This window comes from Papilio polytes, unplaced genomic scaffold, assembly GCF_000836215.1.
Source record: "Papilio polytes unplaced genomic scaffold, Ppol_1.0 DF824180.1, whole genome shotgun sequence".
NCBI classification, from domain to species: Eukaryota; Metazoa; Arthropoda; class Insecta; order Lepidoptera; family Papilionidae; genus Papilio; species Papilio polytes.
Window position 1 is genome coordinate 2,765,355 of NW_013525024.1, and position 19,321 is coordinate 2,784,675.

At 37.7% G+C, this 19,321-nt stretch overlaps 2 protein-coding genes across 3 annotated transcripts in view; one reads left to right on the plus strand and one right to left on the minus strand.

The window, feature by feature from the left end:
• LOC106111161 (DNA topoisomerase 2-binding protein 1-B) overlaps nt 1-10,493 on the plus strand; it is a 16,879-nt gene extending 6,386 nt beyond the window's left edge. Inside the window, exons 11-25 of one of the 2 annotated variants that reach the window (XM_013293170.1) lie at nt 593-721; nt 1,192-1,376; nt 2,124-2,290; nt 2,776-2,975; nt 3,344-3,538; nt 3,905-4,024; nt 4,312-4,458; nt 4,781-4,926; nt 5,386-5,487; nt 5,708-5,758; nt 6,327-6,528; nt 6,970-7,151; nt 7,553-7,753; nt 8,487-8,710; nt 9,195-10,493. In XM_013293170.1, the coding sequence (XP_013148624.1) occupies nt 593-721; nt 1,192-1,376; nt 2,124-2,290; nt 2,776-2,975; nt 3,344-3,538; nt 3,905-4,024; nt 4,312-4,458; nt 4,781-4,926; nt 5,386-5,487; nt 5,708-5,758; nt 6,327-6,528; nt 6,970-7,151; nt 7,553-7,753; nt 8,487-8,710; nt 9,195-9,390 (2,447 nt within the window). In that variant the 3' untranslated portion in view covers nt 9,391-10,493. The remainder of the gene's footprint in view (nt 1-592; nt 722-1,191; nt 1,377-2,123; nt 2,291-2,775; nt 2,976-3,343; nt 3,539-3,904; nt 4,025-4,311; nt 4,459-4,780; nt 4,927-5,385; nt 5,488-5,707; nt 5,759-6,326; nt 6,529-6,969; nt 7,152-7,552; nt 7,754-8,486; nt 8,711-9,194) is intronic. The other variant, XM_013293171.1, reaches the window with a different exon arrangement.
• A 706-nt stretch (nt 10,494-11,199) lies between these two features.
• On the minus strand, nt 11,200-16,887 carry LOC106111259. The gene is made up of 5 exons (XM_013293285.1): nt 16,660-16,887; nt 14,361-14,532; nt 12,501-12,667; nt 12,044-12,210; nt 11,200-11,488 (listed from the first exon to the last, which is right to left on the minus strand). The coding sequence occupies exons 2-5, from the start codon at nt 14,527-14,529 to the stop codon at nt 11,293-11,295; spliced, it is 699 nt and encodes a 232-aa protein (XP_013148739.1). The 5' UTR covers nt 14,530-14,532; nt 16,660-16,887; the 3' UTR covers nt 11,200-11,292.
• Nucleotides 16,888-19,321: the final 2,434 nt, after the last annotated feature.

Consider the following 19,321-nt stretch of genomic DNA (forward strand, 5'->3'; position numbering starts at 1 on the left):
GGGACCTCGGCTTGGGCTGTCACTCAATACGCGTTTAGCATTCCGGGCTGTTAGATGTTATCTACCTGTTCTAATAATAAAATAAGAGGTATACAAGCAAATACCCTTTCTTTTAAACTATGTATATTAAATTGTGTTACTTTTCAAAGCACCAATTTGTTATTAATGATTATAATAAAAACTAGCTGTTGCTCGCGACTTCGCCCGCGTGAAATAAAAAAATATAGCCTGTTACTGATAATGGAGCTTTTTAATGGTGAAAGGATTTTTTGAATAGGCCCAGTAGTCTGAGTTATTTCATTATTTATACAAATACAAATCTATCGTCTTTATAATATTAGTATAGACTGAAAAAAATTACGAAAGCCAAAGACATTTAAAAAATGAATAGATTAGACATGTCTCAAGCGTAGTGTCGATTATACCTCCTCTATATATCTTTTTAATGTTTGACTAAAGCGTATTTGCTTTTATATCCCTTATGTTATAGTTCTTAGTAACCATTAAATGATTCTGAATCGTGAAATTTACCTTACTAAATGATGAGGCATATGTAAAACACGCAGATATCATTTCTGTTTTTCTTTTATAGAAAATCAGCCAGAAACGAGAGAGAAGACACCAGAAAGAGGTGTTTCCAACGCGACCCTGCAGCCCGGACCAGACCTCACAGAGGATCTGCCGGAGGATCCTACTGAAGAAATTGAACAGATATTTAGAGGTAACATTATCCAATTTAAAAAAAATTGCTAGCTTTCGCCCGCGACTTCCTCTGCATGAAATTTAAAAAACAAAATAAAAGGAAGTAGCTTATGTGTTCTTCCAGGCTATCAATATCTTCGCCAAATTTCATCTAATCCCTACGTCGTTTAGGCTACAAACTGTAACAAACATCAATTCATCTACACTTTCGCATTTATATTACTAGCTTTCGCTCGCGACTTCGTCCGCGTAGAATTAAAAAAAAAAACAAAAACAAGTAGCCTATGTGTTCTTCCAGACTATACTTTACGTCTGTACTAAATTTCATAGAATTCTGTTCAGCTGTTAGGGTTATAAACTCTAACAAACATCCATCTAAACTTTCGCATTTATAATATTAGTAAGATAAAAAGGACAGAGGGAGGGTGATAATGATGATGATGGTGATGATGATGATGATGATGATGATGATGTGGAGGTGTTGTGCAGGCGTGGTGTTGGAGGTGCAGGGTCTGGAGGCGGAGGCGGTGTGCGAGGTGGGCGCGGAGGTGGCGGCGGCGGGCGGCGTGCTGTGCGCGGCGGGCGCGGGCGGCGGCTACGTGCTCGTACCACTCGACTTTGACACCCAAGACCTTGTTAATACTACGGCTGAAGCGGTCACTGTATTCTGGGTGGTCAGTACTAGACTCCGTTCTACATTCAAATGCATTTTTTTAGGGTTTATACGAGTTAAAAAGTAATAATTGTATAGATGTTAGCTTTCGCCCGCGACTTCGTCCCCGTGGAATTTAAAAAAAAATAACTGGCGTTCCAGACTATCCTCTACGTCTTTGGTCAAATTTCTTCCATCATCTCCATCCAACATTCATCCATCCATCATCCATCTAACAAAAAGAGAATCGTATTTTCAACTTTTTTAGGCTAGATCTAAAAGGAAGGAGTAGATACGATAGGTAGTATTTTTTACAATTTTTAGATTTAATTAGAATTAAAAAATAGTGGTCCATTCCAGGCATATTACATATGGACACTCTAGTTGTATTATATTTATAAGTATGGGTGGGGACCAGCTTCATGTCGTTTTCTAACGAAATTTGAGTCAATTTTTCTATACTTTCCTTGTACCCTTAATTCAATATCCATTGTGACGAGCAACTAATTTTTTAATTTTTTTTTAGCATTTCACCTGCATTTAAATCATATCCAAACATATAACTTTAGAAAAAAATATTTTTTTTGGTTTTAAAAATCTACGATATTTTCATACTTTACTTCGATTAGTTGTTAAAGATATTTATTTTTCTCTTAAGAATATATAATACACTTATCGAGAATTTTTTTTTTTACATTTAGAACAGTCTAGTTTATTATCATATATATTAATAGATTAAGTTCTATATGCATTTCTAATGGTGTTTCAGAAAGACTGTTTATACCAACAAGAGCTGGTGCCGCTGCAGTACTACCACCGGCCGGTGCCGGTGACGTGGCGCGGCGCGCCGCTGGCCGGCGTGGTGGCCAGCATCAGCACCTACAGTGGGCTGGAGCGCGCCTTCCTCGATGAACTGGCTAAACTGCTGGGCGCTACGTAAGATTACCATGTATATAAGGTGCAGATAGCCATGACTTGGAAGGTGGAGGGGGTTGGTTCCCACCTTCTAGATGCCCTATATAATCAGCTCACTACCTCCTAACTGAAGGAGTTGAAATCTAAACTAAGTTAGGGGTGACTAGGTCGTAGGCAACTTTAGCCTAGTATTAGTTACATATCGGGGATTCGAACCCAGGAACAGTAGATTACAAGTCAACTGCTTAACTCTTGAGCCACCCAAAATATACACATAGCCCACAAGTTTTGTAAAAATTAGTTAATGTTTTTTTTTTATTAATTTATCTTATTTACAGTACATAGTTGCGTTTAAATTATTTAAACTTTCGTGAGACATTTTATTATTAATTATTTAACGGCTTACTCACGTCATACTTTTTTTTTAAAGAAAAGTATGACGTGAGTAAGCCGTTAAATAATTAATTACACAGTTGCGTTTTTAAATTAATTTATTTTATTTACAGCACACAGCTGCGTTTCTGTCGACGGACGATAGCGACCGCGCTGGCTTCCACGCACTTGATCTGTCCCAGTCCATCCGGGGACAAGTACGAGGGCGCGGTGAAGTGGCAGCTGCCCGCTGTCCGCGCGCACTGGCTGCTGGCCTGCGCCCGCGCTGCCAGGCGAGTCAGCGAACGACCTTATCTAGTCGGAGATACTAAAGGTATACTAGGAATGGACTAGAACGTACAAATTTATATAGCTGTTCCCGTGCGACTTCACCCGCATGAAATTATGAAAATTTTATTTTATTCTGTCAAATTAATAATTACAAATGTCAAAATTACATGACATGATGATAACCTTGCTTCCTTGATGTTATAAATATTTACCCCCTAAGTTCAATGGCGTTAAAATATGTAGCCTAAATTGACGCAAGTTTAGGGCTTTTTATTAAAAAAAGAATTGTTCAAATGTGTGCTGTAATTGCTGACATCTTAGGCAACAAAGAAGTGTATTTACGCTTTATTATAATAGTATAGATGATCATCTAGTGTAGAAATTACAAAATCAAAAGTAAATCTGCTTTAGCTCCGCCCACACCAGAGCAGTCGCCAATCAAAGAGCAAATGGACGCAGAAGTGACAGAGGACGGGACGGGTGCGGATGCAGAGACAGGGGCGGGGACAGACAAGGAGAACGAGATGTTACCGCCTGTCGGCTGGGACGTGCCGCGCAGGAACTCCTTATACAACAGAGAAGATACGCCTAAAGCTAAATTGAATGGTAGGTTTTGTTTAAATCTAGTTGTAAATTTAAAAAAACGACTGACTTTCCAAGTGTCCTTGAGTCAACCGAATAAATAGTTACTTCTTCTAATCGTAATTTACATACAAATCCATAAAAAGTGAATAATATTTTTCCTCCGAGTCCGGCAATAATCTTACTTTTTACTAATATAAATGAGAAAGTTTAGATGGATGTTTGTTAGAATTTGTAGCCTAAACTGCTGAGCGGATCTCTATGAGATTTGGCATAGATGTAGGATTTATTCTGGAAGAACACAGGCTACTTTGATTTTTTTTCTTTCACGCAGACGGAGTCGCGGGCGAAAGCAAATACAATATAATATGATCATTATTTTTTTAATAGCAGATGGAGAGGCGATGTCACCAGCGTCGCGGTACATAGCGATGGCAAGGCAAGGTCTGCTGGGCGATTCCCAGGAGACGCCCAAACGACTACAGGAACTGATAGAAGATGCTAAACCAGGTATATCATCACCAGCTCACTATACTTTTCCATTGAGGAGCTCGGAGCCTACCCTAAAGGCGACTAGGTCATATCAACCACACTGTACTGTGGGTTGACTTCACACATGTCTTTGAATTTCTTTGTCGATGTGTGATGTTTTCCTGATTTTCTCCTTCACCTTAAGAACGTCGAGTAAAATTGGTACACAGCGAAAATCGAACCCTGGACCTGTGGACAAGTCAAGTGTTTAAACCTAAGCCACCGACGCTTTAGATATATAAACCTTTGTAATAAATGATTTTCAGGTGAAGATGCAGTACGAACTCCTCCGTTAGAGGAAGCACTGTCGTCTCCCAAGCTGGCGGCGCTGAGCCCCACCACGCGGCGGCGGCTGCGCGCCGTGCGCTGCGGGGAGATGCCCTCCGACCCCATACGGACACCCACAGACCCCTGTACGTACGCACGTACGCACGCACGCACGCACGCACGGACGCACGCACGCACGCACGAACGCACTTACGCATGCACGAACGCACTTACGCATGCACTAACGCACTTACGCACGCACGCAGCTATACGTACGCGTATAGGCGCGTACTGTTATACGGAGGATTCAATTTAAAAAAAAAAAAACAAAGTTTTGAAAAAAAAAAATCAAACAATGATTGTATATTTTTACATATTTGTATGATATCCTATACAAAATTTACATAAGAGTTAAGAAACATCGTAATCATTTTTTGATATTTTTTTGAAATTATATGTTGCATGTAGTTGAGAAGAATATCCCGACCCCGGAGAGTGCGTTCGGCGCGGCGCTGCGGCCCGGCGGCCGGCTCTCGCCGCGCTCCCGGAAGCGGCTGTGGCAGCTCGTCAATCAACTACCTTCGAAACCACATCCACCGCCTAAAGAACATACTGTACTTTATTTTTCATATACTAATAAGGAATATGCATTTTTTTAAACGATTCTGCTTATTAGTAAGATAACCAGAAAAAAATATTGAGCTAATAATAATAAAATTAATTTACGATCATTTTCGTGCGACTAAAACGCGATCGAAGTTGGCTTGAGACACGTGACGTCAATCGTCACATTTCATTCAAAAAAGGAAAACTTAAAAAAAGTTTGATCCAATTTGGCGTTTTATGCATATTGCCTATTGTCGCCTGTGACACTGCTTTCCAGTCTATTCGTCGAAACATTCTGAAAATCCGTAGTAACAAAGTTTCATATATCGAAAATTTAGATGAACGTAAAAGGGCCCTTTTTAAATATACGAGAAAAGTTTTTAGACCTCTGATTTAAATTATCTTATTTATAACATTAGTAAGATAAATTAAAATTAAAATAATTGTATTTTATTGTGTATTTACAGCCTCTATCTGAGATCCGGAACCGTTTCTTAGCGCAATTCAACTCGCAGGCGGAGACGCCGCCCGCAGACCACTCCGCCGCGCCTAGGAAATTAAAACTACAGGTATTTACCATGTATTAGTAAGAACTAAGATTAGGAGACTTAAATATTTTTAATCGCTGGCAATGCTATTGGTTTGTTCTGTTAGAAAATATTTAAAACTGATATGGACCTAGAAAATAACATAAAGAGGGTATTATGCTATCAGTTAACATGCAGATATATAATTGTGTTGAATTCCGATCTGATACTAACAATTAATAAAATATTTTATCTATTTTAGGATCAACCTGACACACCGCCGCCAAAGATGCCAAAACTATTCAGTGATCAGGTAAAAATACGATCATATATACTAATATAATAAACCGTAAACACACTTATTTGTTGCCTAAGATGTCAGCAATTACAGCATATTTTTGAATAATTATTTCTTTAATAAAAAGCTCTACACTTGCATCACGCTTTTGGCTATATATTTCAACGCCATTAAACTTAGTGGGTAGATATTTTGAATAAAACCCCTAATGTGGGAAAGAGACCATAAGTTGCTGCCAACATCAAGAAAGCAAGGTTGTCATCATGTCATGTCATTTTGACATTTGTAATCGATAATTTGACAGATTTAAACAATAAAATAAAATTTTCATAATTTCATGCGAATGAAGTCGCACGGGAACAGCAAGTTTAAGTAATAAACTTAAACCAAATGTTTTTAGAAAATGTTTCTCACGCTTTATAAATCGAACGTCGGTTGCACGGAAATAAATCATTTATTGTTACTTTTGTATGGAGCGTGCGAGTGAGAGCTAACACTGATAGAGACAGACGATATAAGCGTTTAGCTATTATTTTTAGTAAATCAACGTTATTTTTTTTATGAGACAATTTTGTTGATTCAGACAGCGAGCAGTATAAGCGCGGAGGAGAGTGTGAAAGGCGAGAGTAGCGCAGGCGCAGCTGCCAGCGCAGGCGCAGCTGCCGGCAGCAGGACGCCGCTGCCTGCCGCAGTGGACGCGCAGCTGCAGCGCCTTACTGCTGCACTCAACAGCCGCAGCTCGCAGAAACCGAAGCGCTCTAGAGACTCCGTTACTGTTACACCACGTAATTATTATACTAATATTATAAATGCGAAAGTTAAGATCCTAGATGGATGTTTGTTAGATTTTGTAGCATAAACTTTGAATCAATCTGGATCAAATTTGGCATAGATCTAAAGGATAGTCTGGAAGAACACACTAACTGCTAACTTTTTTTTTTCTTAACTCCATACGGACGGAATCGTGGGCAAAAGCTATTTTTTCCATATAGCTATAATTTCTATACATTTGTTTTTAAGATGAATAGCAGAATAAGGAGTTTAACATTTTTTTTTAACGAAATACTAATTCAACATTGAGATAACTACACAAAAGTATCGAACTTTCTGTGTCGAAATAAAAATACTGATTTACCGACCGACTGTACTCTTTATGAAAGTTTAAATTTTTTTACTTGTAAATGAATTTATGGTTGTTAGAAATATTATTGTTTTGTTTATGACAGCTGTTAGCGCGGTGGAGCCGGAGCCGGAGCCGCTGTCGCAGCCCAACACAGTGGGCTGGGATGACGGCGCCACGCCCCCGCCTGCGCACACTCAGCACACGCAGCACACGCAGCACACGCAGCACACGCAGCACACGCAGCACACGCCCATCAAGAGGTTCATGCTCTCCTCTAATGTTGATGTAAGCAATTATTCATATATATTACTATTTATAATGTTTTTTTGAAGTTTCTCTTGGTATTGAATGTTATTGTCCATGTCGGTCAGATAATGGATTATTGCCAACCGTCCCCCCCGCTATGTCCCCACGTGAGGGAAGATTCGAATAAAAAGTTTCTCCGTCCCACCTTTTAGTCCCATTATCACCAATAAGCTGAAAGATGGAACCGTTAAGAAATATAATAAGTTCCAACCGTCCTCTCGTCGTAAAAAGTGGGACAGATAAAACTGTATGTTATCATCTGTCCCCACGCTGGGACAGTACGAGGTGAAGGTTGGGAATAACTCCAGATAATCAAGTAGTTGTTGACTATTTCTGTGAGATAATGAAATAGTTGTTCACATGAATTGTGTACATTCCAGAACCGGGAGGAGCTGACAGCGATGATAGTGTGGCTGGGCGGCGAGGTGAGCCAGTGCAGCGAGGTGGACGTGCGCGCCACGCATCTCGTGTGCGCCGCGCCCGGCCGCAGCGAGAAGATGCTGGGCTGCGTCGCCGCCGGCCGCTGGGTGCTGCACCCCGCCTACGTCGCGCGCAGCCGCGCCGCCGCCGCCTTCCTGCCGGTACCGCTCGCACTGCACACGCACGCACACGCACAGCACACGCACTGCACACGCACAGCACACGCACAATACCCGCACAGGACACGCACAGCACACGCACAGGACGCGCACTAAACACGCACTAGACACGCACAAGACACGCACAGGACACACACAGCACAGGCACAGGACGCGCACTAAACACGCACAACACACGCAAGTTTGTTTTATAGCATAAGACAATCAAACAGCAGATTGCCCAAAAACGAATGCAATGTAATTTTGATGATTTAATCTATTCAAAACATTACAACACTATAAAACATTTTTCAATGTTTTAAAATTTCACTAATAAACTAAGTAAACGTAACATATGACTAAAAACTTTAACTATACGATTTAGTAGCGAAATTTAATCATTAAAAAATGACTTAAAATTCTCTCGCCAACTTCTAAAACGCAACGCTGTTGGTGAATTAACTCACTTTTTGACTTTTGATAATTCCGAGGACCAATCAAATATTTTTGTTGTTTGATGACGTCACAACGGAGTACACTCCGGCCTCGTTTTAGTCGTACGAAAATAATTGAGATTTTTTTTTTTTAGGTCAATGGGTGGTTTTTTGTACATTTTTTCCCTATTATAGACGTTGGCTACCCTTAATAGGAAAAATGCATATTGTTATTTTTCAAATTCGTCTGTATGTCCTGACTTTGAGATATAAGGAAGGGAAAATGTTAATGTTCAATCCAGGAGGAGGAGTTTGAGTGGGGCAACCCACGAGCGACGTGCCTCCCCGCAGTATCGGAGGCGGAGCGCTCTCTGGCGGCGGCGGCGTACCGCTGGCGGTCGCGACGCGCCGCTGGCTTGCCGGGGCCGTTCGCTGGCATGGTGGCATTGCTACACATGCCTGACGCCCGCCGTCGCCTGCTCGCCAGGCTGGTACTGGCTGGGGATGGACAGGCGCCTGATGACAAGTTAGTATTTTCGTGATTTTACAAAATGACTTTCATTTTATGTCTGTCTTCTGTGTGATTGTGGTATTGATGGGGGGTGGGGGGGGGGGCAAACAAGTTTGTTGCGAGCGTCTATCACTGTTAAAATATTACTCAAATTAAACGGTCTTTCGGGCATCTAGGACCACTGTAGCGTTAATTCCCGACAATTTGTGGAAATTTTTTTTGTCATTTCATAATCTTAATGTGTTTTTTTTTTTATTTCAAATCCTGTTCTATGTTTTGTGTGCTAAAAACGTTCAAAAACCAAAACTAAACTCTGTAATGTAATATTGTATATTGAAACGTCTATTTTAGATTTATATATGGCCTAAATACCTAGCACTTAGACGGAAGACGCTCCTACAAGACGGGCCTAGAGCCTATTGTAGGAACCAGGCTCTCCACCACTACTTTCTAACACAACTTGTGTAATCTATAAATAAATGTTTAAATATGTTTCCAGGCCGCCGTATTCCAACGAGGAAGTGACGGTGTGCTTCGCGGACGTGAAGCGGTGTCCGCTGAGCGCGCGCGACGCCGCGTGGCTGCGCGCGCGCCGCCTGCCCGTCTGCCCGCCCGTGCTGCTCAGCGCGTACCTCACTGACGACACGCCGCCCGACCCGCGCCAACACTGCATACCGGAATTTGCACCTAAATGATACTGTGATAGAGTATAATTTGCTTTGTAAGTTCGATCTACCGATCCATCAAAGTGTTTATCCGAACATGAACCTTAATAACATGGGAATAGAGTATAAAGTTGGATCCGTCGAACCTGTAAAGCATACTATTCGAATATGTACCTTAAATATGTTAGAATAGAGTTTATGCTATGTAGGTTGAGTCCTTCAAAATGTATATCCAAATATGAACCCTAATACCATTGCAATAAGGTACTGTATGCTATGTAAGTTCGATCCGTAAAATCTACTTGATCACTGTTTATTCGAATATGAATCTAAAGAATATTGTAAATAAGGTGCTAAATACTATGCTATAAAGGTTCGATTCGGCGAAACTACTAGAACATTTTATATTCAAATATACACTTTAATGCTATTGAAATAAAATATACTTTGCTATGTAAAGATCTTCGATTAACCGAACATAGTACACTGTTCTAATATAGACTTAAAGGTGTAAAGAATAAGGTATGCTTTGAACACAGGAGTAAATAATCGAAATTTAAACCATAGATTGAAAGAATTTGAGCATGTACTGCTCTTTGAGACGCAAAATATTAAAAAAAACGTCAGCGACTGTAAATAATTTATTTTTACTATGTTTTATTATAGACGTAAATTAGAACATTTTTATTATATTTCTTCAAACTATTATTTAAATGACATTTTTAGTACAGAAATTCCGTATTTCAGAGAACATAAGAAATTCAGTTCGACTCAATTTTCGTTAAGTCATACGTCAATGTCACTGACAGTTACATGGACAAAGAGTATAAAATAATTTAATGTTGTTCTTTGAAGATCTTTCCCGATATTACTGGTCAGTTTTTAAAGATTAAATTGTACAAATGTTAAATAACTTTTTAAATGCATTTTAAATATCGTTTTTATTGTACTAATTATTTCGTGCAAAGCTCTAGCTTATGTATATCAACATTTTAATGGCGGCTTATGCCTAAAACTATTTTAAACCTTTCTAGATAATTACTTTGATGTTTGTAAGTGTTATTAGCGTAAATATTTTTGACAAGATTCATCAGTTTAGATTTTGTATATGTTAATAAATGTTTAAAGTTTTATTTGAATGTTTTATTTAAAAACCTTTCAAAGCCACAATCACTTTTTTCTACTACAGATTTTATTATTTCTCTATAAGATTAAAACACATTTTTTTTCTTTTTTTTTATAACATAAGATGGCAAACGAGCAAGCGCCCACCTGAATCCGCCAGAGTGGCGAAGCGACCGCTGCCCATAGACATCTGCAATTGCAGATGCGTCGCCTACCCTTATCCGACGGAGGAGGAGACGCACATAAAGAGGATATTTCCTCTTCCTATGCATCTCCTCCATCGTCAAATCCACTTCCCCTTCCCATCCTCTCATAAGAAAAAGGGTGGTAAAGAGAAAGGGACTTAAATTAGGCCTCCGGCACCACACTCATCAGACGAAACACGGTATTGGTTCCATTTCAAGCCTGTCTTCTGTGTGGTCGTGGTATTACACCGGGTGTGCCGGCCCATTCGTGCTAAGATGTTAAAGCGGGCACTACCACTGTCTTTTATTCAAAACTAGCTTTTGCCCGCATCTCTGCGTGAATTTTAAGGATAATAATAAAGAAATGAATTAATGTAGCCTATGTTACTCACAGATAAATTACCTTTCTAACGGTGAAAGAATTTTTAAAATCGACCCAGTAGTTTTTGAGCCTATTTATTACAAACAAACAGAGTTTTCCTATTTGTAATATTAGTATAGACAAGGAAAATTAAATAATAAAACGACATGCACATATAAATTATTTTATTATTAATTGTACAATTTCCAGTTTTAATATAAATAAAAAAATAAATCAGCTTCTAAAATTAGATTCCTGTTACTAATTGAATTTCTTGACCATCAATTTGATGGATCTTTGGTCATCTTTGGGGTAATCAAGGCCGGCTTCTGCCATTTCTTGCAGCGTCGCCTCCGCCGTGGTGATGTACCCGCACCTCGCAGCCAACTTCTGTGAGGATATCCCAGTGAATACTGTAGTCGCTGCTTTTACTCCTAACTGCTTGCAAAGAGGCTCTCTGAAACACAAAATTTAGTTTATTCTATGGGAAAACATCGTCGATTGAATAGAAAAATTATTATTAAAAATACCCTACTGTTAACAATATTCTTAGCTTAGCGTGAAACGTCACATTTAGTTGCGTAGTGTCTTTTTGCATATATTTTTTTTACAGTAGGCTTTCTTTAGTAATAATCTGATTCACTGAAAAATTTGATTTTTTTTTCTATTTAATCGACGTTATAGACAATTGTTTTTAATAGACAGTAGTATCGTAATAGTAGGGGGTTGCACAAGTACGCAAGTGGCTTCGTTCGCAGTGTCCCTTAAAAGTTAATTTCTACGATTTGAAGTTATTAATGTTGTAATAACATTTTCTACATGCAGTTCGAGATACAGTTAATGTCTCCCATAGTATGGAATATACATCGATACCCAATTGTAAAAAGGAGCAGAGTACCAGTTCGTTGGAGATGGAAGACAATTTTTCTAAATCTGGAACACCGCAAACGAAGGTGACTGTACAGAACGAATCATACAAACTTGACACAAAGTTCCCAATTATTTGCCATACCTCGCGTTTAGTATCCGCGCGCCTAGCCTGGCACCTCTGAACTCGCGCCGCACCACCAGTCCGTAGCCGACCAACAGCACATCCTCACCTAAATATTCAAATGGATTGCATTTGTCTTCAGCGAATTTCAGACCTTCGAAAACCGTCTTCCATTTCTCGCCTCGTATCTGAAATGCGCAATTGATATTAAAAAAAAAATAGTACATCAGAAAAACTCTATAAGTATATACTGGCTTTCGGCCATGACTCAGGCCGCGTGGAATTAAAAAAAAAACAAAAGTCAGCCTATGTGTTCTTCCAGACTATCCTCTACATCTATACCAAATTTCAAAGACATGCGTTCAGCCGTTTAGGCTATAAACTCTAACAAACATCCATCCATCTAAACTTTCGCATTTATAATATTGATATGATAGTATAGAACATTACAAATGTAGTAAAGTTAGAACATAATAACCTCGATAGACATTTCGTCGTCCTTTTTCGCTATAACACAACAGTTCCCTCCCGCTAGTGTCTTGACTCCGTCGACCTCTTTATAGCAAGCGATGCTTGTCCTCTCAGCAACGCACACTCGCCAGAAATCGCTGATACCCTTCACACTTTCTGGGTGTTCAATAAGACCTGTAACATTTTAAGTTTTTCATGTCTTTCTGAGTATAAGTGACGTTAGGGGTTACTAAGCCTTAGTCTAGCACACTGGTAGTGGACTTCACACATGTCTTTGTATTACTTCCTAGATGTGCAATTTGCATAACGATGTAAGCAATCGTAGTAGGGACGCACACTAACTTATATTTCAATTGATGCAATTGAAATCGAGATGGTTGTTATTTATTAAACGCCTGCATCCTTTGTCACTTCTAAGGTCAAATTCATTTGTCTAATTCTTTTATCGATTATGGACTCGTAAATAAACAGATCGTAAAAATCCTTCATTATATCCTGAATTGTTTATCCTCAATCTTTAGGCAATTCTTCCGCTATTAATACAACAGAGAGTTAACCTTAAACTGCAACTGGCCTTGTCCCAGTTAATGTATAATGAGAGACATTCTCAGTAAACCAGTTCCGAAGGCCTAGTTCGCGAGGATAGCCTCCATTAAGAGTGGTGACCAAACGTATGCGATACGCGAACAAATTATTGAATACTCAATTAATAAAAAACTTACTAAGACTTTGTTAATGAACTTTATTTTCTCTAGTGTCTACCGGTAAATTTTTTATAGTAGGAGCTATTTGACTACTTGGTTATGTATACATCAGACATGTCAAAAGGCACTGCCTGATCTACTTTTTAACACAAAATTATTTATTGCCTTAAAATGTTATTTGGTATTCTGATATAAAGATGTTGACAGTCGATATTATTATTCAATGTTATTTTATTCGAATAGTTTTTACATCTATTTTCTTTGAGAAACAAAGATGGTTAGTGCCACCGCTCACCTCTCGTTGGCAACGCGTAGTTATGATTTATGCTAATTACTCTTGTTATATCTCAAGCATCACTTATTAAGTTTTAAAACTTGAACGTGAGTACATCACGTAATGTTTCGAACGTTATTTTCATGCAAATGTTAGACTTACAATTAGTGACAGTTTGTTGAAGCTAATTACTCACTTTAGCTTCGTCTTGAGATAATAACGATATTGAATAACATTAACTGTGACTTTACATTGTCTAGAAACAGATATCTCTGCATAATTTGTTTTTCCCAACCCGCTTATAATTTGATACAATTCACTTCTGTTGAGTCTTATAAACAAAAAATAATAATAACGATGATGCGATGGAAATATTAAATCGCATGTTTTTAAATTGTTTGTAATTTATCTTTTCCTGTATTTAAATAATTATTCTTTATAAATGTCTCGTTATAAACGTTTTTGTCAACAAAAAATACCACAAACTTTGTACTTAATATTCTAGCTGTGTATTATTTTTAAACGGTTTCATTTGATTTGCAAAGTTTGTTTATTTGTAAAATAAGTTTTAGTAAATTATGTACAAGGTTTAAATTTTTAAATATACAGGCTTTTTGATCGACTTCCCAAAAGAAGGAGGTACTCAATTTTTCTGTAAGTTTTTTTTGTGTGCTAAGGCATAACTCCGCCGCTAGTGGACCGATTTTGATAATCGGTCCACTAGCGGCGGAGTTAGTGGGTCCCATTTTTTAGTTTGATTTTTAGAGTCAAAGTCTACAATGTAGTTAAATAGTTTATTACATTGTAAGATAGTAAACGAGAATAACTAAATTTGGTGGTCTTTTAATTTTCATCGTCGTAAAAAGAATTTACTAAGAGAAAGTCTTACGTGTAACAGAACAGAGAACTTCATCGGTGCTAAGATGGTCTACCAGAATATCAATGAATTCCTCTTCATCTTCAGGCGGCAGATCTTGTATCACCCAGGTGACGCCATCCGCCTCCCACCGCTCGTACTCTTGTGGATAGTTTGCTTTACGTTCACCCTTCATTACCATTGCCTGTTAAGTACATAAATGGGAAAATATAGATGGATGGATGGATGGATGTTACGGCTAAAAGGACCTAGATGAAATTTGCCACAGATTTACAACATCGTTTCAAAGAACACATAGGCAAGTTAGATCAAAAGGGGACTAATCTTGAAACATTGTTCTTATTCCAAAATACTTCTCTGTGGCTTACACACACTTCTCTGTGGCGTAAAATGTCAGCAATCACAGCATATTTTTGAATAATTATTTTTTCAATAAAAAGCCCTACACCTAGGTCACGCTTTAGGCTATACATTTTCACGCTACTAAACTTAGAGGGTAAATAAATTGGATAAAAATTCGCCTGATGAGTGTGGTGCCGGAGGCCTACTTTTTAGTCCCTTTTCCCTTTCCACCCTTTTCTTAAGAGGAAAGGATGAGAAGTAAAAGTGGATTTGATGGTGGAGTCGCACAGGAAGGAGAAATATCCTCTTTATGTGCGTCTCCTCCTACGTCAATTAAGGGTAGGCAACGCATCTACAATTGCGGATGTTTAAAAGGCAGCGGCCGCTTACAATTTTGGTGGATTTAGGTGGCCGCTTGCTCGTTTGCCACCTTATATCATAAAAAGTATTAGATACCAAAAGCAGTATGTATGTAAGTATCATACTGTAAACTTCATTTACCGTTTATATTTTTGTTTTGATATGATAAGAGAAGAGGCCCTTGATGTGTAGTATTTATTGTGGAAATATTGTGCATAATTATGCACTTCTGATAGTATGCTTATTGCATTTGAAATTGCCTCGTCATTCAGCACTTTATCATAGTTTTATAACATTTATACATGTATAATCGCAATAAAGGAAAGAACGCTTAACCTAAGAACTTTGTAGTGGAAATAACCTCTAAGTGGTAATTTCCACTACTTGATGTAATCTGTCCCAGTTTTTAGGGTGGTGAGTTGTGATGTTAATAACTTGATTCGTAAAGAGTGAGATCTATTAAATTACAAATAACTAAGCTTTCGCCCGCGACTTCATCCGCGTGGAATTGAAAAATAAAACAAAAGTAAGTCTATGTGTTCTTCCAGACTATCCTCTACATATAAGCCAAATTTTATCAAGATCCGCTATCCATGTAAGCTACAAACTAACAAACATCCATCCATCTAAACTTTCGCATTTATAACGTGATATCAAGATTAATGTTTTTTAATTATTGGTTTTAAATGTAACTACGTCAGAGTATTTAATCTGTTATGTTTTAAACACACACAACGATAAACACGCAAGGTTCAGTCGCCTTTTTTAGGTCAACTGAATTATAGTTATAAAAGTTTGATAAGATAGAGGAAAACTGAAGAAAGTATTGACACGTTCACTCCGTAACAGGCCGATATCGGCCTGACGCAGTACTTAAAACTATGTCCCTCTAGCTAGTGCGAAAAGATTATCTTAGGTGTATACATTACATTAAATAAAGTGTTTTTGTTTCCATTGTGTTTTCACAAAGTTATAGCAATTTAATCTATCCTAGTGCTGGTAGGTCTAGAAAGACCTGCCACGGACTGGCGGAAATATCATTGGGGGCGCATTTTGGCCCGCCGCCGCACCAGTTGCAGAATTATGATTTTACTTGCCACATTAAACGTGTTAATGGATTGTAAATATGCATAAGGTAGTTAATTTAGATATGACGGCTGATAGAGATGGAACATACTGTGCCGACCCTTCGTAGGGACAAGGCGTGATGATGATGTGGTTTGTGTAGTTTTGATGTAGTAAGTGTCTTCATTAGGATTATTTTCCCATTGGCCTAATCAAATCCATGTAACAAATCGACCTTGAATGAAATATAATTGATCATTAGGCCTGTCTGCAAGTGGAAACACTCACCTTAGTTTTCTATTTTTAATATCTATTTCCACTAGCGCGATCGCGCTAATTTGAGAATAGGTAATACTATATTAGGTATATAAATTAACTTGCATCATCAATACGTTTTATTCCGTTCGTAAGATTAGCAAGAGGATATTATTCCAAGGAATGTGTACATCGCTTAGTAATTAAATTAATACCGATTTTAATAAATATTATAGTCTAAAAATAAATTATAAATGTACTTAATACTTTTAAAAATAGTTTTACTCACGTTTTAATTCACAAACGTATTAAAATTTAAATTTGAAGTTATAAGTATCCTTCACTTTGCGCGTTCACTCTTCGGACACCACACAGTGACTGCCTTTAGTCCGTAGATGTACAAACTATTCTAAATACACACACATATATCAACAATTCTGAGATGTCATTGGAATTGCGACCGACTACTGAAACGACATTTAAATGGAACAGCGTCTTAAATGATAAGGCAACACTTACACTTTGAATTCCATAACATCTGATAGATTTTTCGGCGGTTAAAAAGTGTGCAAGATTCGTTTTAATATTCAGCCATTTAAAAGAAAACAATTTTAATTTTAATTACACTTATGTAATACTCAAACGTCAAACAAATTGTAAATGCAGAAGTGTAAGATTGGTACACAATAAATGCTTTGAAAATTTCACTTGAAAAAAATTGATGTACAATATATATTTGTACATCAATTTTTTTCAAGTGAATCCAATTTCAAATACTACATTTAAACCAAATAAACACAGCCTTTTAAAAATGCTATTTTCAATTCAATTGTTTCCATTGTGTTCAATTGTTTTTAATAGTCGCAGTTTTAGAGTGTTTTTATCTTTATGGTAATTGTGGGGGTTTATAGGAAAGAGAAAGTAGGGTGGGCATTGGTGTCGCTAGCCATCTAGACTAGGTCTAGGGGGATGCTATAATTATTAATATTGTCTTATTTTAAGTAATTCTTATACCTATATACACTTTGCGATTTTTTAGAGGGCCAGAGGCCGCTTCTACCACACCTAGTAAGACCAATGAGGGTAGATTGACATGATGAAAAGCATACCTTTTTATGACGACATAGGACAGATAAATATGATGATTTGTGACGGCACTAATCATATTATTATCAAGACTTAAGTAAATAGCTTGTTTGTTCATTTTACGTTCCGTTAAACTAAACGATAAATTATCAGTTCCACCAATAAAGGATAGTACAAAGCCACAGAGAGCTGTAAGAGGTCTCGTTTTAACATGACGTCACAAAGGCCGCCATTGACAACAAAGGTGCACTCCATGCTATTGTCTAGTTTGTGCGCTCCGGAGTGTTTGCGACTGTCTGCTATGAGTATGGTCTACACCTCTTTTCCACTAGCGCGACTAAACGCGCATCTGATATTTCTAAAACAATCGTGACAGTAACAATTTAAATTATACATACAATGCTTGTAGATATCGAAGTCGCGTGCTATGAGGGTCGCGTCGCCTCAGTGAATCAAGGGTCTAAACCTTGTAGACCTCTCTATTTCGCATACAGAACAACGTTTCGATCGCTAACTTTGTTATGTTGTCTAAGTTTCTTGTACCTGCAGAGTCCAGCGTGTTTCATCTACGTTTGCAAATAAACGTATTATTTGACATTGACGGACAAGTCGGTTTTATAAGAGATGCTTTCTATTTTCCTGCACAAAGGGAAACGAAGGCAAAATTTAAGGAATTTTAATTCTACATTTTATCTTCAATTCCTATGAACTATCAGTGATAAACCCTTTTTTGTTTCTGTAGAATAATTTTCTTTTAGATTGTAATTTAAGGAGATTTCTAACATTACATGAAAAGATCGTCTTAGTGTTGAAACAATTTTTCCTTCAGCAAAAAGACGTACATCGTGAGAAGAAACGTAATTACAAGGGCATTCATGATACACATTCATATAAAGCATTCTGGCTTTAGAACTGTAGCAACCGATTTTATAAAGAGATGTTAAATGAGGTCATAGACGTGCCATCGAATAATTGTGATTTTTTGATCATTGGATACATTCTGTAGCGTAACATAATACTCATATAAAACCTATTTCATACTTTTTTGTAGTGCACAATGAATTGTGTGATCAGACGTGCCGAAAACATTGTGTCGCGTGCCATTTGTTAGCCATCCCTGGCCTATGGGCTCATTCACATCAGCAGTCATTCTTCGTTCTGCGTTAATCTATGACGACCTTATTTATTTGCAGGATGACCCGATTTTATAGAGTTTTAGAGTCGGGCATGAAGAAATTAATTATTATTTAACACTAGCTGTTCCCGTGCGGATTCATCCGCATGAGATTATGAAAATTTTATTTTATTGTTTACATTTGTCAAATTATCAATACAAAATGTCAAAATGACACGACATGACAAACCTTGACTGTCTTGCTTCATTGATGTTGGCAGCAACCCACATTAGGGTTTTCATACAAAATATTTACCCCTAAGTTTAATGGCGTGAAATATATAGCCTAAAGCGTGACGTAACTGTAAGGCTTTTTATTAAATAAAGAATTATTTAAAAATATGCTGTAAATGCTGATATCTTAGGCAACAAAGAAGTGTGTGTTTACGCTTTATTATAATAGTATAGATATAGATATCTTTCAACGTACATTGCGACAAATAACACACAAAACTATATTCCGTCGAGGATTTTGTGACACTTTTTAGATGACGACAGGTGATGCAAATGAGCTATTGTAATTAAGTTTCACTCATGCTTACGGGGTCAAATAAGTGTCTTTAGTAAGCATTTTCGAAATATATTCGTAACTTTTCTCTCAGTTATCTATAGTGAATGTTGTACATGACATAAATCTGCTTGATTTGTGTGCGTGCTCGTTACGGTCGATCACGTGATCGGTATAAATAAA